The 17,194-nt window shown below is 54.4% G+C and overlaps 1 protein-coding gene across 1 annotated transcript in view; it reads right to left on the bottom strand.

The window, feature by feature from the left end:
• Positions 1-17,194, bottom strand: part of LOC127574309 (unconventional myosin-X-like) — a 97,290-nt gene that overhangs the window by 47,895 nt on the left and 32,201 nt on the right. The window contains exons 8-21 of the mRNA XM_052023218.1: positions 15,588-15,672; positions 15,119-15,222; positions 14,595-14,724; positions 13,066-13,184; positions 9,960-10,106; positions 9,257-9,357; positions 9,001-9,067; positions 8,042-8,134; positions 7,741-7,809; positions 7,564-7,646; positions 6,432-6,543; positions 5,904-5,984; positions 3,700-3,824; positions 163-277 (exon numbers count right to left, since the gene is read on the bottom strand). Of these exons, the coding sequence (XP_051879178.1) occupies positions 163-277; positions 3,700-3,824; positions 5,904-5,984; positions 6,432-6,543; positions 7,564-7,646; positions 7,741-7,809; positions 8,042-8,134; positions 9,001-9,067; positions 9,257-9,357; positions 9,960-10,106; positions 13,066-13,184; positions 14,595-14,724; positions 15,119-15,222; positions 15,588-15,672 (1,431 nt within the window). The remainder of the gene's footprint in view (positions 1-162; positions 278-3,699; positions 3,825-5,903; positions 5,985-6,431; positions 6,544-7,563; positions 7,647-7,740; positions 7,810-8,041; positions 8,135-9,000; positions 9,068-9,256; positions 9,358-9,959; positions 10,107-13,065; positions 13,185-14,594; positions 14,725-15,118; positions 15,223-15,587; positions 15,673-17,194) is intronic.

Here is a 17,194-nt window from a genome sequence, read left to right as displayed (position 1 = left end):
CCAGTGACACTTGCGGGCTGCCCCCAGAACATTCTCAGTAATGCAGAAAGACACATTTCACTGTGTGTTTCAAGGTACATGTGACTAATAAATAAATATCTGCTGTTGCCGGCACACCTGATGTGTGAGCATTGAGGGCCAGGTTCCCCCGGTCAAGCTCACCTTGGTCTTGCCCATCCGCCAGAGGGAGTCACAGCCGTCACACTGAGCCAGTAGAACCAGGCACCGCGACTTCCAGTCTTCAGGAACCTTCTGATCCTTCAGCAGCATCTTGTACCTGAAGCAGAGATCACCCATCAGCTCCCTCAGCATTGCACTATCTCTGTGTGATGAACACTCTCCACTTCCCTGGGTCAATGCGACTCCAATAACTCTCAGGGACCTCAGCACCATCCAGGACAAAGCAGTCCACTTGATCGGCACCCCACCCACCACCCTAAACACTCCCTCCCTCTACCACCAGCACACAGTAGCTACAGTGTGCACCGTCTATGAAATACACAGCAGTTACTCAGCCAGGCTACTCCGACAGCACCTCCCAAATCCAGCACTTGCACCACAAGGGCAGCAGGTATTGGGAATGTCACACACCATCCTGGCTTGGAAATATATCACCATTCATTCATGGTGTCTGGGTCTAAAGACTGGAATTTTCTCCTCAACAGCCCTGTAGGAGCACCCTCACCAGAAGGTTCAAGGCTCAGCCCTACCTTCTCAAGGTTAAAATCAATGAAAATAAGGCAGGAATGAGGACTTCAGGCTGGTTAAATGGGGACAGCATTGGTTAGACGCACAGAGCACTGTGTACAGTGCTGGTCACCACACTACAGGAGGGACGTGGAGAGAGTGCAGGAGAGATTCACCAGGGTGTTGCCTGGAATAGAGGGCTGGGGTGGTGGTGGATGCAGATACATTGAACAGGTTCAAGAGCTTGTTGGATAGGCATATGGAGGAACGTGAGATAGAGGGATATGCGGGAGGAAGGGGTTAAGTAGTGTGAGGGTGGTCTGATGGATGGCACGACACGGTGGGCCAAAGGGCCTGTTTTGTGCTGTATGGTTCTATGGTTCTAGTTGTAAGGAGAGATGGGATAGACTGGGATTGTTCTCCCTGTAGGAAACTCCCTGAGGGGTGACCATATAGAAGTTTATAGAATTATGAGGGCATAGATAGAATCTTTTTCCGGGTGCAGGGAGTCTAGAACTAGAGGGCACAGGTTTAAGGTGAGAGGGAAGAAATTTAAAGAAAATCTGAAGAGCAAATTTTTCCATGCAGAGGGTAGTGAATACCTAGAACAAACTGCCAGAGAAGATGTGGAGGCAGATACAATTACAACGTTTAAAAGAGGCTCGGACGGGTAGTTGGACAGGAAAGGAGCAGAGGGATATGGGCCTAACGTGGACAAATGGGACTGGAGTAGGTCGGCCTCACGGTTGCCATGGACGCGGTGGGCCGAGAGGCTGTTTCTGATCCGTAGGATTCTATCCATGAAAAGGGTGGCGCCAGATGTTGTTCTGGTCTTTGTGCTGACATGGAGAATGAATTGTTTTTCGTTATTCCCGTGATAAGGATATTGCTGGAAAAGCCAGCACACACTCCCATTTCTGTTGCACTGGGGGTTCAGTGGGCAGTTTTGAGTCAGCCACACTGCTGGGTCCAGAGTGATTGTGACCAGACTGGGTAAGAATATAGAACATGGAACAGTACAGCGCAGGACGGGCCCTTCAGCCCACGATGCTGTGCCAACCAATATAAACCTTATCCCCATTCAATCTATTCCCCTCTCTACTTCACCTCCCATAACCCTTCATTTTTCTTACATCCATGAGCCTATCTAATAGTCTCTTAAATGTCCCTATTGTATCGGCCTCTACCACCCCAGCCCCACCCCCAGCAGTGCCTTCCAGGCACCCACCACTCCCTGTGTAAAAAAAACTTACCTCTGACATCTCCCCTGAACTCCACACAAATGGGTGACCTCTAGTATTGGCCATTACCGCCCTGGGGAAAAGATGCTAGCTGTCCACTGTATGTGGGAGGGAAGGGTTAGATAGATCTTAGAGCAAGATAAAATGTCGGCACAACATTGTGGGCCAAACGGCCTGTACTGTGCTGCAGTGTTCTATGTTCTAAAAGTCCGTAGCCACACAGATAATATATTAGCCAGATAACACATCGTGCAAGGTTGTTACTGGGACTGGAGAGCAGTAGACAGTGAGGTGGCCCCAGGGCGGTAGTGGAACCACTACTTGAGCCACTGTTTTACTTACAACAGAATGACATGGATGCAGGTGTCGGGAGCACAGCTTTGCAGATGAGGAAGCCCAGAGGCACAGCGAACTGTGAGGAGGGCTGTGATGTATTCCAAGAAGATATAGACAGGCTGGTGAAGGGGGCAGAGAGGTGGCAGATGGAGTTTAGTGCAGAGAACTGTGGGGTGTTACAGTTTGGTAGGAAGAACACGAAGAGACGATGTAAACCCGAGGGCTCAACTCTGACAGGGTCCGGGAACAGAGAGATCTGGGGGCGGGGGGGGGGGGGGGTGGTGCAGAGCTCATTGAAAGTGACAGGGCAGGTGGGGGAAGTGGGTGAAAAGCCCCCAGGATCCTGGGCTTTAGAAACAGAGGCATGGGGACAGGAGCGAGGAGGTGAACCTTTGTAAACACTGGGTCAGCCGCAGCTGGAGGGCTGTGCCCAGCAGTGGGCCACGCTTTAGAGATGTGAAGCTTTGGAGAGGGTGCAGAAGCGATTTCCCAGAATGATCCCAGGGATGAGGGACTTTAGTTCCGTGGATGGACTGGGGGAGCTAGGGTTGTTCTCCTGGGAACAGAGGAGGTTGTGAGGGTGTCTGATGGAGGGATCGAACATCAGGAAAGGTACAGACAGAGTAGATCGAGGGAGACTGTTCCCATTGGAGGGGTCAAGGACTGGGGGCAGAGTGTAAAGGTGACTGGGTGCACTGCTGCAGGTCTGGGACCCAAGATCTGGATGACTCCGCAATTAGTACAGCTGTTAGCCTCACAGCTACATCAGCTGAGCGCACTCCCCACCACACAGGAGTCTGGAACAACAGCAACGCGGAGGGGTGGAGACAGGTCTCAGCGCCGGGGCTGGGGAGAGGGATCTCACCACCAGGGGGAGAGGGATCTCACTGCCAGGGGTGGGGGGAGAGGGATCTCACCGCCGGGGGAGAGGGATCTCACTGCCAGGGGTGGGGGGAGAGGGATCTCACTGCCAGGGGTGGGGGGAGAGGGATCTCACTGCTGGGGTTGGGGGGGAGAGGGATCTCATCACCGGGGGTTGGGGAGAGGAATTCCCCACCTACCTCCCCTCATTCCCCACTGGATCCCTAACTATGTAAAAATTTACAGGGAGTTGTTTAAGGTGAGAGGGGGTAGTTTAAAGGAGATGTGTGGGGCAGGTTTTTACACAAAGAGCAGTGGGCGCCTGGAATGTGCTGCCAGGGGTGGGGGTGGGGGCAGATACGATGGAGGGGTTTAAGAGGCTGTTAGATAGACACATGAATGTGCAGGAATTAGAGGGATGTGGATCATGTGCAGGCAGAAGAGATTAGTTTAGTTAGGCATTTAATTACTAGTTTAATTAGTTCAGCACACATCGTGGTCCGAAGGGCCTGTTCCTGTGTTGTACTGTTCTATGTTTCTGAACTTGGAGATCGGACAAGCCTTGGGATCACACCTCAGATAAAACTCTGGGAATGGGCGTCGAACTGGGAATCCTGCGCGCCGGATCTTCACCGTTTCCAAAATTCCTGAGTAATGGAGCTGATTCAGGACGACTCCCTGGTCAAACCTTGCCGCCACCTGTAACGAGAGAGGGAACAGCCTTGCCTTTCAGAGGTAATGGTTAAAATCTGAGAATCAGAAAAACACACAGAGATACAGTACGGAAAAAGGCCCTTCGGCCCAGCCAGTCTGTGCTGACCACCAACCTCCCATTCACTGATCCCATTTCATTCTCCCCACATTCCCACCAACTCCCCCACCAGATTCTACCCCTCACCCACACACTGGGGGCAATTTACAGTCAATAATTAACCCACCAACCCACACGTCACCAACCAGATCCATCCACGGTGACCAGAACCGTCCCCAGTGACCAGAACCGTCCCCAGTGCTCTCACTGGGGCCCCACTGGTGTTGATACAGTTCCAGCTGCACCTACAGCTCCTGTTCTGAGCCCCAGCTAATAAAGGCAAGTGTCCCGTCCGCCTCCTTGACCTCCTCCTCCACCTGTCCTGCTGCTTCGTTTATCTGTGGACCTGTTCTCCAACCTCCCTCTGCCCCTCTGTGTTAATTATGTGTTCCCTTGGCTTGATTCCCCTCCCTCACACTTGTCTGAACTGGACTTCATTTCCCACTTTTTGTGCTCGGTCCGTTGATATCGACCATACAGCTGTGTAAACGTCAACATCGCCATGGCAGCCCTGGGGATGCCCTATCACAGACATTCCCTATGTCCTATGAAACCCTTCCCCACATTCTCTGCAAGTTAAAACTAACTTGTTTTTCTCTATTTCCCAGTTCTGATGAAAGGTCTTTGACCTGAAACATTAACTATGTTTCTCTCTCCACAGGCACAGCCTGTCCTGCTGAGTGTTTCCAGCATTTTCTGTTTTTGAACTGCACAGAGTTGTGGACACAGCTCAGCACATCACAGAAACCAGCCTCCCCTCCATGGACTCTGTCTACACTTCTCGCTGCCTCAGTAAAGCAGCCGACATAATCAAAGACCCCACCCACCCCGGACATTCTCTCTTGACCTCACAACCTACCTCGTTATGACCTTGCACCTTATTGTCTGCCTGCACTGCACTTTCTTTTTTTTTAATAATAAACGTTTATTCACTAAATAGCCTAGCGCAGAACTCGGCTAGGGTGCCCGCGGAAACCGCGTGCTCCCTCTCTAAATGCACCCGCGCGCGCACGTAAGCGCGGAAGACGGGCAGGCAGGCAGACCTGCCGGGACCCTCGGCCGCCGCCGACGCGTCCCGTGGATGGCCAGCTTGGCCAGGCCCAGCAGGAGACCCACCAGGAGATCCGCCATGCGCCCCTCCCTGCGCCGCACCGGGTGCCCGTAGACCAACAGCGCAGGGCTGAAGTGCAACCAGAACTTCAGCAGCAGCCCCCGCAGATACTCGAAGAGGGGCTGCAACCTCACGCACTCTGCGTACACGTGGTACACCGTCTCCTCCCGGCCGCAGAAGTGACAGGCGGCTGGGGTGTCGGTGAACCGGCTCAAGAATCGGTTGCACGGCACGGCCCGGTGCAACACCCTCCACCCCTGCACTGCACTTTGTCTGTAACTGTGACACTTTACTCTGCGTTCTATATTGTTTTCTCCTGTACTACCTACCTGCACTGTGTAATGAAATGATCTGTATGAATGGAATGCAAGACAAGTTTTTTTTCACTGTATCTCAGTACATGTGACAATAATAAACCAATTCACCAATTTATTTCAGATTTCCAGCATCTGCAGTTCTTTTACTTTCAGCAGCTTCCTTCCCAACTCTGACCACACTGGTCTCCCCAGCAAACTTCACAAGTGTGATCCCTGAATTTAATTCCAGTCTCAAACCCCAGGGAACACACCAGCCAAAGCTGGTGAGAAGCTGTTCCAATGGAACCGCAGTGTGAGGTCAGTGTTTGCTCTTTGTTAACGTATCGCTCAGTCTTGGTGAGCTTTGTATTTGGTGTAATTTAGGACTTGGTGGGGTTCAGATGATGTTGTGGTTCAACACAGGGAGCAGGTTCTTCTCAGTGAACCTTCCAGCTCCATGGAACCCCACTTAATCTCCCAGATCCCACCCTAGACACCCCCATCTCCTGGACACCCCCATCCCCCAGGTCCCACCACCCTCACACCCCCGATTGTCTCACCTTCTGCGTGTTGGGTTTGATGCACCGGATGAAGAAAGGGTTGGACAAGCTGAGAGTCGCCATCAGTGAGTGCAGAGAGTCCTGGGGTAACCAAACACAGCGATCAGCCCTGACCTCTAGGCAGGGGCAAGGAGGTCATAGGATGGTGGGGGGGGGCAGGGGGGCATCACAGGGCAGGGAGGAGAGTTCAATGGGGTGGGGCAAGGTCACGTAGGTGGAGCAATGGTGGTGACCTCATTACTCAGAGGTCCTTGGCTCGGGCAAAGGCCAGTTCATGGTTGGAAAGTTTTAACACGAGCAGGTTTGTGGGTGAGGCAGGAAGCAATGGGACCTAGACATCAACCTCAGTGCTGCTGGTGATGGGAGCAGGAGGGAGGGGGCCAGAGGGGGGAGGGAGGGGAGGGGAGGGGCCAGAGGGTGCAGGAGGGGAGGGGAGCGGAGTGGAGGGGACATGGACCGGGGGGGGGGGGGGGGAGGGGACATGACCAGGACGGGAGGGTGAATCAGGGAAAGCACTGTCCTACCTACCCGGAACTGGGAGCTGACAGTGGGTTTCCTCCTCTGGGTTCCCATCTTCAGGGTGTCGTCCCCATTGTTCCAGCTGTAAACTCGCTCAAACAAGTCATAGATAAAGTCCAGTCTGAAGCAGGGCAGTCACACAGGGCAAGGGAAATGTGGACAATGAGTCAGCCTCACAACAACTTTACACCTTCCTCCACAGAGCAAGTTTCAAAGCACAGCTCCCGACACACACAAAGGCACGACAGGAACAGAGGTGAGTGGAGAGGTCCACAGAGGTGTGGAGAGGTTCACAGTGGAACGGAGAGGTGTGGAGAGGTTCACAGAGGTGTGGACAGGTTCACAGTGGAACGGAGAGGTGTGGAGAGGTCCACAGAGGTGTGGAGAGGTCCACAGAAGTGTGGAGAGGTCCACAGAGCTGCGGAGAGGTCCACAGAGCTGCGGAGAGGTCCACAGAGGCATGGAGAGGTTCACAGTGGAATGGAGAGGTGTGGAGAGGTCCACAGAGGTGTGGAGAGGTTCACAGTGGAACGGAGAGGTGTGGAGAGGTCCACAGAGGTGGGGAGAGGTTCACAGTGGAACGGAGAGGTACGAAGAGGTCCACAGAGGTTTGGAGAGGTTCACAGAGCTGCGGAGAGGTCCACAGAGGCATGGAGAGGTTCACAGTGGAATGGAGAGGTGTGGAGAGGTCCACAGAGGTGTGGAGAGGTTCACAGTGGAACGGAGAGGTGTGGAGAGGTCCACAGAGGTGGGGAGAGGTTCACAGTGGAACAGAGAGGTGTGGAGAGGTCCACAGAGGTGTGGAGAGGTCCACAGAGGTATGGAGAGGTGCGGACTTGGACGGATGCAACAGGTGCACAGACACTGGCAGAAGAAAGAAAGGTAGTCACAGACACAGAAACAGACACAGACAGAGGAAGATGAAGACAGACAGATGCAGACACAGACAAGTGCAACTGACAGAGATATGGATGCAAACGCAGACAGATGCAGACACAGATGGAGACAGTGATGCAGATGAAAACAGAGCAAAATACAGATGCAGACAGATGTTGATACAGATGCACATGCACCAGGCTGAGAATGATGCAGACACAGAGACAGGGGTAGACGTAGTCTCAGATGTGGACAGAGTTCTGACCTGCTATCCTTTAAAAGGTTCAGAATATCGTCTCTAAACGTGTCCCTGTTTTTCTCCAAAAACCCGTGTACATCATACATGACCTGGAACAGGAAGAGAGTGTTGATGGTGGAGTGTCGTGGTTCAGATGTCACCTCAGAGTGCAATGTCACAACACAGCACTTAGCTCACACTCACCTCCCCAGCGTAATGTCTGATCCCAAACTGACAATCGCTCACGCGCGGCTTCACGTAGAACGAGTTACTCTGCAAAACAACCAGAAGCTCCTTAGGCTCACAAAGCAAATAGGAAGGAGCAAGGAGGGGGAGGTAGGAGAAATAGAGTGTGTGAGAGAGAGAAACAGGGTGCAGAATAAGATGGGGGGTGGGGGGAAGAGGGAAGTTAAGAATGGATTTGGAGTGCACTATATGGCCCCAAACTCCTGACCCAAGCACCCAGATCCTGACCCTTTAGGTTAGATCCCAGCCCCATACTCACCGTGTGCTGACTATGCAGTTTCTCCAGCAGAGTGAAGTCGGTGCCCTTTGGAAAGCGGCTCTCCTCATTGATCAAAGAGAGAAGCCCCAACTTCTATAACAGAGAAAGAACAAGAGACAGATAGATACAGACACCAACGTACACTTACAGGGAAGGGACACCAGAGGTCAGACACAGGGTGAAGCTCCCCCCACACCATCCCATCACACACTCCCGGGGTCAGACACAGGGTGAAGCTCCCTCCACACCATCCCATCACACACTCCCAGGGTCAGACGAAGTGTGAAGCTCCCTCCGCACCGTCCCATCACACACTCCCGGGGTCAGACACAAAGTAAAGCTCCCTCTACACAGGGTGGCACGGTAGTTTAGTGGTTAGCGTAACAATATTACAGCACCAGCAACCCGGGTTCAATTCCAGCCGCTGTCCATAAGGAAAGTTTGTACGTTCTCCCCGTGTCTTCAGGGGTTTCCTCCGGGTGCTCCGGTTTCCTCCCACATTCCAAAAACACACGGGTTAGGAAGTTGTGGGCATGCTATGTTGGTGCTGGAAGCTGGGCGGCACTTGCGGGCTGCCCCCCAGAACATTCTACGCAGTAGATACATTTCACTGTGTGTTTCAATGTATATGTGACTAATAAAGAAATCTTATCTTATAAAGCTCCCTCTACACTGTCCCGTCACACACTCCTGGGGTCAGACACAGAGTGAAGCTCCCTCTACACCATCACCGGAAGGGGGTCCAGAGTCCTCGACTGCAGTCCCAACAGGGGATGACCTTTCAATTTTTGTTTATTTTTTCCTTTTGTTGAACAACAAAAATAGAGGAAAGGGATCCCAAAATAAAGCTTCAGAGTGTCAGGCCCTGCCCACAGTGGTGTGACCTGGTGTCAGCTCCTGCCTGGCTCCGGGGGATTGGTAGGTTCTCACTACAGTCACCCTCGGGTGTGCCTGCCAACCTTTTCAATCAGGTCCAAACACTCGGCATTGTCCATCCAGTCAATCGCTTCCCAGCTCACTCCTTCCCTGTGAGGACAAAAAGCACAGGTGAGACCTGGGACCGTGGGAGACTCTCCCGAGTGTGTACAGGTCGGGGGTGGGACGGGTGGACAGGTCGGGGGTGGGACAGGTGGACAGGTCGGGGGTGGGACAGGTGGACAGGTCGGGGGTGGGACAGGTGGACAGGTCGGGGGTGGGACAGGTGGACAGGTGTACCTGTTGTACTCCAGCTGTTCCAGGGAGAAGATGTGTTTGTTGAAATATTCCTGCAGCTTCTCATTGGCAAAGTTAATGCTGAATTGTTCGAATCGATTGATCTGTGGAGAAGGAACAGCAGAGTTCTCAGTCTCCCCAGCCCTCGACCCACTGGCCGACCTCTCCCTCCACTCCTCATCCCTACCTCCCTCCCCCTCACCTCCTCGCCTCCGTCCACTCCTCATCCCTACCTCCCCTCACCTCCTCGCCTCCCTCCTCCTCACCCCCACCTCACCTCCTCACCCGATCCACCGCCCAATCTCTCCCTCCATTCCTCACCTATTTGCCTCAAATCCTTGTCCTCACCCCAGCCCCCAATCTTCAACCTCTCACCCCCACTCCTCAACCCCTGACCCCATCCCTTGACCCCTCAACTGCTCCCCACCCTTTGACACCCTCATTCCACCCCTCACCTCAAATCCTCATCCCCACCCCCACTCCTCAGCCTTCACCCCCTCAAACTCTCACCTTTCAAAGCCTCAACCCCTCACCCCTCAACCTGTTGACCCCACAGCCCCTCATCTCTTGACCCATCTCCTTTACTCACCCTTCAACCCTGAACCTTGACCTATACCACTCCGGCCCATACCACAGACAGTCTACTGACCCTTGGCCTGTGATTGGTCCAGAGATGTTCAGGACACCCCCCATTGACCCAACTCACCTCAAAGTTTTCGAAGCCAAAGATGTCGAGGATACTGATGGATCGGAAGTCGTCCTTTCCCCTGATCTTGTTGTTGATCTTCCTGATGATCCAGGAGAAACATTGGGAGTAGAGAGCCATGGACAAGGAATCCCGGGAATCTGCAGCCTGAGTCACACGGAGAGAGGATTCAGTCACTGGGTGCCGGGAGGGAATGGGGGAGGAGCAGTGTCCAGGGTCTGTGGGCAGTGGCCCTCAGTGTCTGGGGTCCGGGGACAGTGGCTCCCCGTGTCTGGGGGCAGTGGCCCTCAGTGTCAGGAGTCTGGGAGATGTGGCTTCCAGTGTCAGGGGTCCGGGGGCAGTGGCCCCCATTGTCCAGGGTCTGGGGGCAGTGACCTCCAGTGTCAGGAGTCGGTCCGGGGTCTGTGTCCAGCTCACTGTGGCTGCTGTGGGAACTGTTTGCAGCGTCAGTCCCCATACTTGCCCCAGTGAGTGTCCGCCTCAGTTCCTGCCTCCTGGTGTTCAGGGTACATGTCATAATATCTCACATGTTTTCTGCTGTGAGGAGAGATGGGAGAGGCTGGGTTTGTTCTTGGAGCAGAGGCTGAGGGAGACCTGCTGGAGTTGTACAAAATGATGAGGGGCATTGACAGAGTTGGAAACCATTCCCCACAGCAAAGGTGTCGGCATGGGTTTAGGGTGACGGGTTTAGAGGGGATCTGAGGAAGACCCTTTTCCCCCAGAGGGAGGTTGGAATCAGGACTTCAGGGGTGGTGAGGGGCAGAGACTCTCACAACATTGAGGCCACATCTACTCAAAGCTCTTGAATCACCGAGGCAGAGGCCATGGCTGGGAAATGGGATTAGTGCAGATGGGCATGTGGTCGGCATGGATATGGTGGGCCGAAGGGCCTCAGGTCCCATGCTGGCGCTGGGCCTCAGGACACCACGCTGGCTCTGGGAGTTGCTCACTGTGATCAGGGCTCAGAGGGTTGAGCTGTCACTTCCACCTGCTAGTTCCTTGGTCAGGTTCATTCCATCAGTTCACCAACCAGGGGGTAAACCCTTTCATTCACAATCCCAAATCCTGACAATTATCTGCTGCAGTGGAGACATTAACTGGTGGGACAAGCACTTTCTTTAGCCAATCAAATTCACTCTGTCACCTGCTCCTTGACCATTCCACCAATGGTAATGGTTTCTCTCGATCTATTCTGTCTGTACTCTGCCTGATGTTAAATTCCTCCAATTTCTCTTTAATCCTACTTGCCAAGGACTTTTCATGGCCCCTCCTGGCTTTCCTAATTCCCTTCTTAAGTTCTGTTCTGGCTTCTTTATAATCAAGGGCCCTGTTCAATTTCAGCTTCCTAAACCTTACGTATGTTTCCTTTTTCTTCTTGACTAAATTCACCACCTCTCTCGACATCCAAGATTCCCTCACCCTGCCATCCTCGTCCTTCCTTCTTACTGGAACATCCCTGTCCTGTACTCTGTGCAGTTGGTCTTTAAACACCCTCCACAGGTCAGATGTGGACTTGCCCAATTAACTCTCCCTAGTTCCTACCTAATGCTCTCATAATATTTTCCCAGCTCTTTTCTTATTCTTATTCATGGCTATCTTAAAGCTTATGGAGTCGTGAGCCTCTCACAACCTCCTCTGTTCCCAGGAGAACAACCCCATCTTCTCCAGTCCATCCACGGAACTAAAGTCCCTCATCCCCAGAATCATTCTGAGAAATCTCCTCTGCACCCTCTCCAAAGCTTCACATCTTCCCTAAAGTGTGACCCAGAATGGACACAACCCTCCAGCTGTAGCCCAGAATAGACACACCTCTCCAGCTGTAGCCCAGAATAGACACACCTCTCCAGCCATAGCCCAGAACTGGACACAACCCTCCAGCTGTAGCTCAAAATGGACACACTTGGAATCAACTTTGACCAGAGACTCCACTGGAGCAACTACGTAAATACCAGGGTCACAAGAGCAGGTCAGAGGGTGGGTAAGCACATATTACATTGAAAAGAGGAGCAGGTCATCCAGCCTGTGATTGCCCACCTTTCACTTATCCCAATATTCACACTCCCACTCTCTCTCTCTCTCCATAGCCATGACACTTTGTGTTTAGACACCAACCCATCTCCTTCCCAAATACATTCAGTGACTTGTCCTCGACAGCCCTCAGTGGTACAGAGTTCCACAGAGCCAACACTGTCCTAAGTATTTTACCCCATAGGCTGAAACTGTGACCCTGAGCCAGGAAAAACCTCCTCCCTGCATTCACCCTGCCAAGTCCTTACAGATGTTTCAACGAGATCTCCTGTCCTGACATGTCCAGACCTTCCCACCATCTACAATGTGGGGACACACAACACAGCCCCCTACTGACCTGCCCTACACACTGTGTACACGGGGTTCCCCCATTGACCAGACCTGCACACTGTGTACACAGAGTTCCCCCATTGACCTGCCCTACACACTGTGTACACAGAGACTCCCCCATTGACCTGCCCTACACACTGTGTACACAGAGTTCCCCCATTGACCTGCCCTACACACTGTGTACACAGAGTTCCAACACTGACCTGCCCTACACACTGTGTACACAGAGTTCCCCCATTGACCTGCCCTACACACTGTGTACACAGAGACTCCCCCATTGACCTGCCCTACACACTGTGTACACAGGGTTCCCCCATTGACCTGCCCTACACACTGTGTACACAGAGACTCCCCCATTGACCTGCCCTACACACTGTGTACACAGGGTTCCCCCATTGACCTGCCCTACACACTGTGTACACAGGGTTCCCCCATTGACCTGCCTTACACACTGTGTACACAGAGTTCCCCCATTGACCAGTCACTTGTCCAGGAGGTTGTCAGGGCTGATGGGATGGAGAGAAGGGGTGGTGGACAGTGAAGGTTGGGGATGGGAGGGGACGGGAGGGGAGCAAAGGTGAGGGGAGGGACAGTGAAGGTTGGGGTGGGGTGGGGTGGGGAGGGGAAGGACGGTGAAGGTTGAGTGGGTGGGGGAGGGGAGGGGACGGGGGGAGGGGAGGCTTGGGGAGGGGCGTGGAGGCGAAGATTAGGCTGGGAGTGCTGGTGACGAGGGTGTAGGTGCACCCACCTGCTCCGTGGTCAGAGGTGTGCTGATCTCCTCTCCCCGGAGGATCATTGAACGATGTGTCAGGACCTCAGCCAGTTGGGCAGCGTCCAACCCCAGCAGGTCACTGAGAGCGGTCAGCGCTGTACGTAAATGGGAGGGGGGAGGGTGTTGGGAAAAGAGGGCAGTGAGTGGTGGGTGATAGAGACAGATATACAACACAGAAACAGGCCATTCAGCCCAACAAGGCTGGGCTGACTATTGAGCACCCATCTATTAACCATACTCTAATCCAATTTCATTCTCCCCATCAACTACCGCGCACCCCCCCCAGCCCCCAATTCAACCCCTCACCCACACACTAAGGGGTGTTTACAGCAGCCAGTTAACCCACCAACCCGCAGGTCTTTGGGATGTGGGAGGAAGGCAGAGCTCCCGGGGGAACACACGCAGACAGTGCCCGAGGTCGGGATCGAACCCGGGTCTCCGGAGCCGTGAGGCAGCGGCTCGACCTGCTGTAACTGTGCTGCCCACAGGGGGAGAGGGCAAAAAGAGATGGGAGAGAGAGAGGGGCAGAAAGCGGAGAGGGAACGAGAGAGAGAATGAGGATATAGGGAGGAGGGCGATACAGGAGGAGGGAGGGAGGGGAAGGGGAGACGGGGGCAATCGGAGAGAGCGAGAGGTTAGAGAGAGAAAGCAAGAGTGCGATAGGAGAGTGTGTGGGAATAACAGAGGGAGGGGGAGGGAAGGTGGTTAGAGGGGGAAGTGGACGGAGGGAGAAAGGGTGGGAGGGTGAAGAGCTGAGGAGAGTGAGGGGGGAGGGAGAGTGAGGGGGAGGGAGAGTGAGGGGGGAGGGAGAGTGAGGGGGGAGGGAGAGTGAGGGAGAGTGAGGGGGGAGGGAGAGTGAGGGGGGAGGGGGGAGAGTGAGGGGGGAGGGGGGAGGGGGAGAGGGGGGAGGGGGAGAGGGTGGGGAGGGGGAGAGGGTGGGGAGGGGGAGAGGGTGGGGAGGGGGAGAGGGGGAGAGGGGGAAAGGGAGAAAGGAAAGGGCCGGAGGGGAAGGCGGAATGAGCTGGGGAGGGGTCAGGTACGGAGAGGGTGGAGGGAGGGGGGGATGAGAGGTGGTGGGTGATGATTGGGGATGGGAGGGTGATGGCGGAGGGGGAGGGATGGAGATTGGGTGGGGGGGGAGGGAGGGAGTAGGAGCAGGGAGTGTGGGTGGGGGTGAAGGGAGGCAATGAAGGAGCTGAAGGGGAGGGAGGGGAAGGAAACCCTCACCCCCACCCCTTCCCTCTCCCCCCTCACCCCACCCCCACCCTCTACTCCACCCCACCCCTTTCCTCTCCCCCCTCACCCCAATCCCTTCCCTCTCCCCCCTCACCCTTCCTCTCCCCTCCCCCCACCCATCCCATCCTTACCAGGGGTGGGGGAGAGGAAGGGGGGGTGGGGAGAGGGGGAGGGAAGGGGTGGGGGGAGTTGTCGAAGTTCAGTCCGTCCCAGAGCTTCCACACTGAGGTTGTATCTCTCTGTTCCCTGACCCTGACCCGACCCCTCACCTTCCTTGTTCACTATCTGGGCGCCCCCAGCAGTGACGAACTCGATGTTTCCAAGTTGGAGAACGGCTGACAGGAGCTTCAACACATCCTGGATGTCATCAGCAGTGAATCCCAAAACCAGCAGAGCCCCCTGGGGAAGGAGAGAGTGTAAACCACACTGGTCTTCCAATGACCCCTGCACACCCCTCCTCCTCCCCAAAGGGTCAGTGCCAGGGCTGGGCACAAACCCCATAATGTGGGGCCATGGGCACTGGACACTTGGCCCTGAGGGTGGACACTTGGATCCTGGGGACTGGACATTCGGACCCTGAGGATTGACACTCAGACCCTGGGGACTGGGTAATGGACACTCAGACATTGGGACTGGACACTCGGACCCTGGCCCTGTGGGTGAACACTCAGACCTTGGGGATTGTGGGTGGACACTTGCACCCTGAGGAATGTGGGTGGACACTCAGACCCATTCCCTGGGGCAGTGGACACCACCCTTGGCCCAGGGCAGCACCGCTCTGCCTCCCACTCACCATCACTTTCTCAAACAGCTGCTTGTCCTCCAGACACTGCCCCGGTGCTCCGTCCCACTGCTGGAGGTATCGAAATTCCATTGGTCCCGCCAAACCCAGGACCTCTGCCCAGAGGTACATTATGGGGGGGGGGGGGGGGGGGGTGGAGAGAGGGAGGGAGAGGGGGTGGAGAGAGGGGCAGAAGGAGGGGGAAGATGGGGGAAAGGGAGAGGATAGAGAGTGAATAAATCAGTTGTCTCAAACCAAAGCCACCCCCCCCCCCGCACCCATCCACACTCAGCATCTCCCCCACTGCATGTCCCCTCTCCACCTGCCCATCCCAGACCAACGGCCTGCACCCATGGGACCTCCTGTTGGTCTCACCACCTCCCCCCCCATCCCAATTTTCCCAGGTGGGACCCTGGGACTTATTAGTGACGCTGGGCTGCAGCCCACTGTCCAGTTATGGGTCAGTGGTCAGTGTGCTCACCTTTCTGTGGCAGCTCCATCCCAGCCAGCAGTGCGTAGAAGATGTGGAAGTTCCTCTCGGCTGGGTTCTGTCTCACCACTCGGTTCTGGAATGACCAGACGGAATTAGTGCCTGTGAAGGAGCGGGGAGACAGAGACCGCGGGGTGAGGGGTCACTGCGGGGTGAGGTCAGACTGTGTGGGGTTAGGGACAGAGGGAGTGACTGGAGAAAGGTCTGCCCACCGAGGGTTTGTAGAGTAACAGGGCGAGCTGAGGTTTTCCATCACAGAACCAACCCCACACGTGTGTGCTCAATGTTTCTATAGATTCCAGTCGAAATGCCAGAAAGTTCCATGGAAAACTGAATCATAGAACTGTTACAGCACAGGAGGTTGTTTGGCCCATTGAGTCTATGCCAGCTCCCAGTAGAGTGTTCTCCTCGGCCTGTGGAAGAGGAAGAGGACGTTCTCAGAGTCAGGGGGGGTGCGGGGTTTCCCCAGGGGGCGGATCACTGAGGAGGTGTCACTGACCGGGTTGGGGGGGGTGGGGTGGAGTGGTGGTGGTGGTGGGACAGAGAGACAGCCCGAGGAATCAACATGAGGTTGGGAGGAGATGCCGGCAGGTCGGCTGGTGTCTGGAGCCGGGCGGGAAGTGTGAGGGAGGTCAGGGAGGGAGAGTAGACTCAATGTAATGACCGCAGGGGCTGAACTGATCACATTTTGGGGCCCCAGATGTGCATGATGCCAGGCTGCACATGATCCATATCAACGATTGGGATGTGGGGATCAGATGTAATCTCTCCAAGCCTGGTGAAGGTTGGTGGCAGTGTGGGCTAGAGGGATGAAGAGGGGTTTCAGGGGGAAGTAATGAGAGAGCGACGGGGGCTGGTGTTCAGGGGGACCTTGTACACGAGTCACTCAAAGTTAACTTGAGGAGTCAGCAAGCGATTAGGAAGGAAACCAGTGTGTTGGCCTTTGCTGTGAGACAATCCAGGTACAGGAGTAGAAACATCTGACTCCAATTACCTGGAGACTCTGGTGACACCACATCTGGAATATGGTGCGCAGGTATGATCTCCCTACCTTGGGAAGGGTATATTTATGGTACAGCAAAGGCTGCAGAGAGTGGTGGACTCAGCCCAATACATCACAGCACATCCCTCCCCACCATCAGGAGTATCTACAGGAGGCGCTGCCTCAAGTAGGCAACATCCATCATCAAAGATCCCCACCATCCGGGTCATGCCATCTTCTCACAGCTCCCATCGGGCAGGAGGCCTGAAGTCCCACACCACCAGGTTGGGGAACAGTGACTTCCCTTCAACTATTCGGTTCTTGAACCAACCAGCACAACCCTAATCACTGCCTCATACAGCAACACTGGGACCACTCTGATCAACCCACACCATTGGAGGAACACAGCAGGTCAGGCAACATCTCACTTTGCACTAAAATGAACTTTTTTTTGTTCTAATTGTGTTCTTTCTTGTAAAGATTGTGTATAATTTATGTTTTCCTTGTGAATGCTGCTTATCTGACGTTATGTGCTTGTGATGCTGCTGCAAGTAAGTTTTTCATTGCACCTGTGCACACATGGACTTGTGCAGATGACAATAAACTCAACTTTTCT

This window comes from Pristis pectinata, chromosome 1 (assembly GCF_009764475.1).
Source record: "Pristis pectinata isolate sPriPec2 chromosome 1, sPriPec2.1.pri, whole genome shotgun sequence".
In the NCBI taxonomy this organism is placed as follows: Eukaryota; Metazoa; Chordata; class Chondrichthyes; order Rhinopristiformes; family Pristidae; genus Pristis; species Pristis pectinata.
This window is presented reverse-complemented; position numbering and strand designations above follow the sequence as displayed.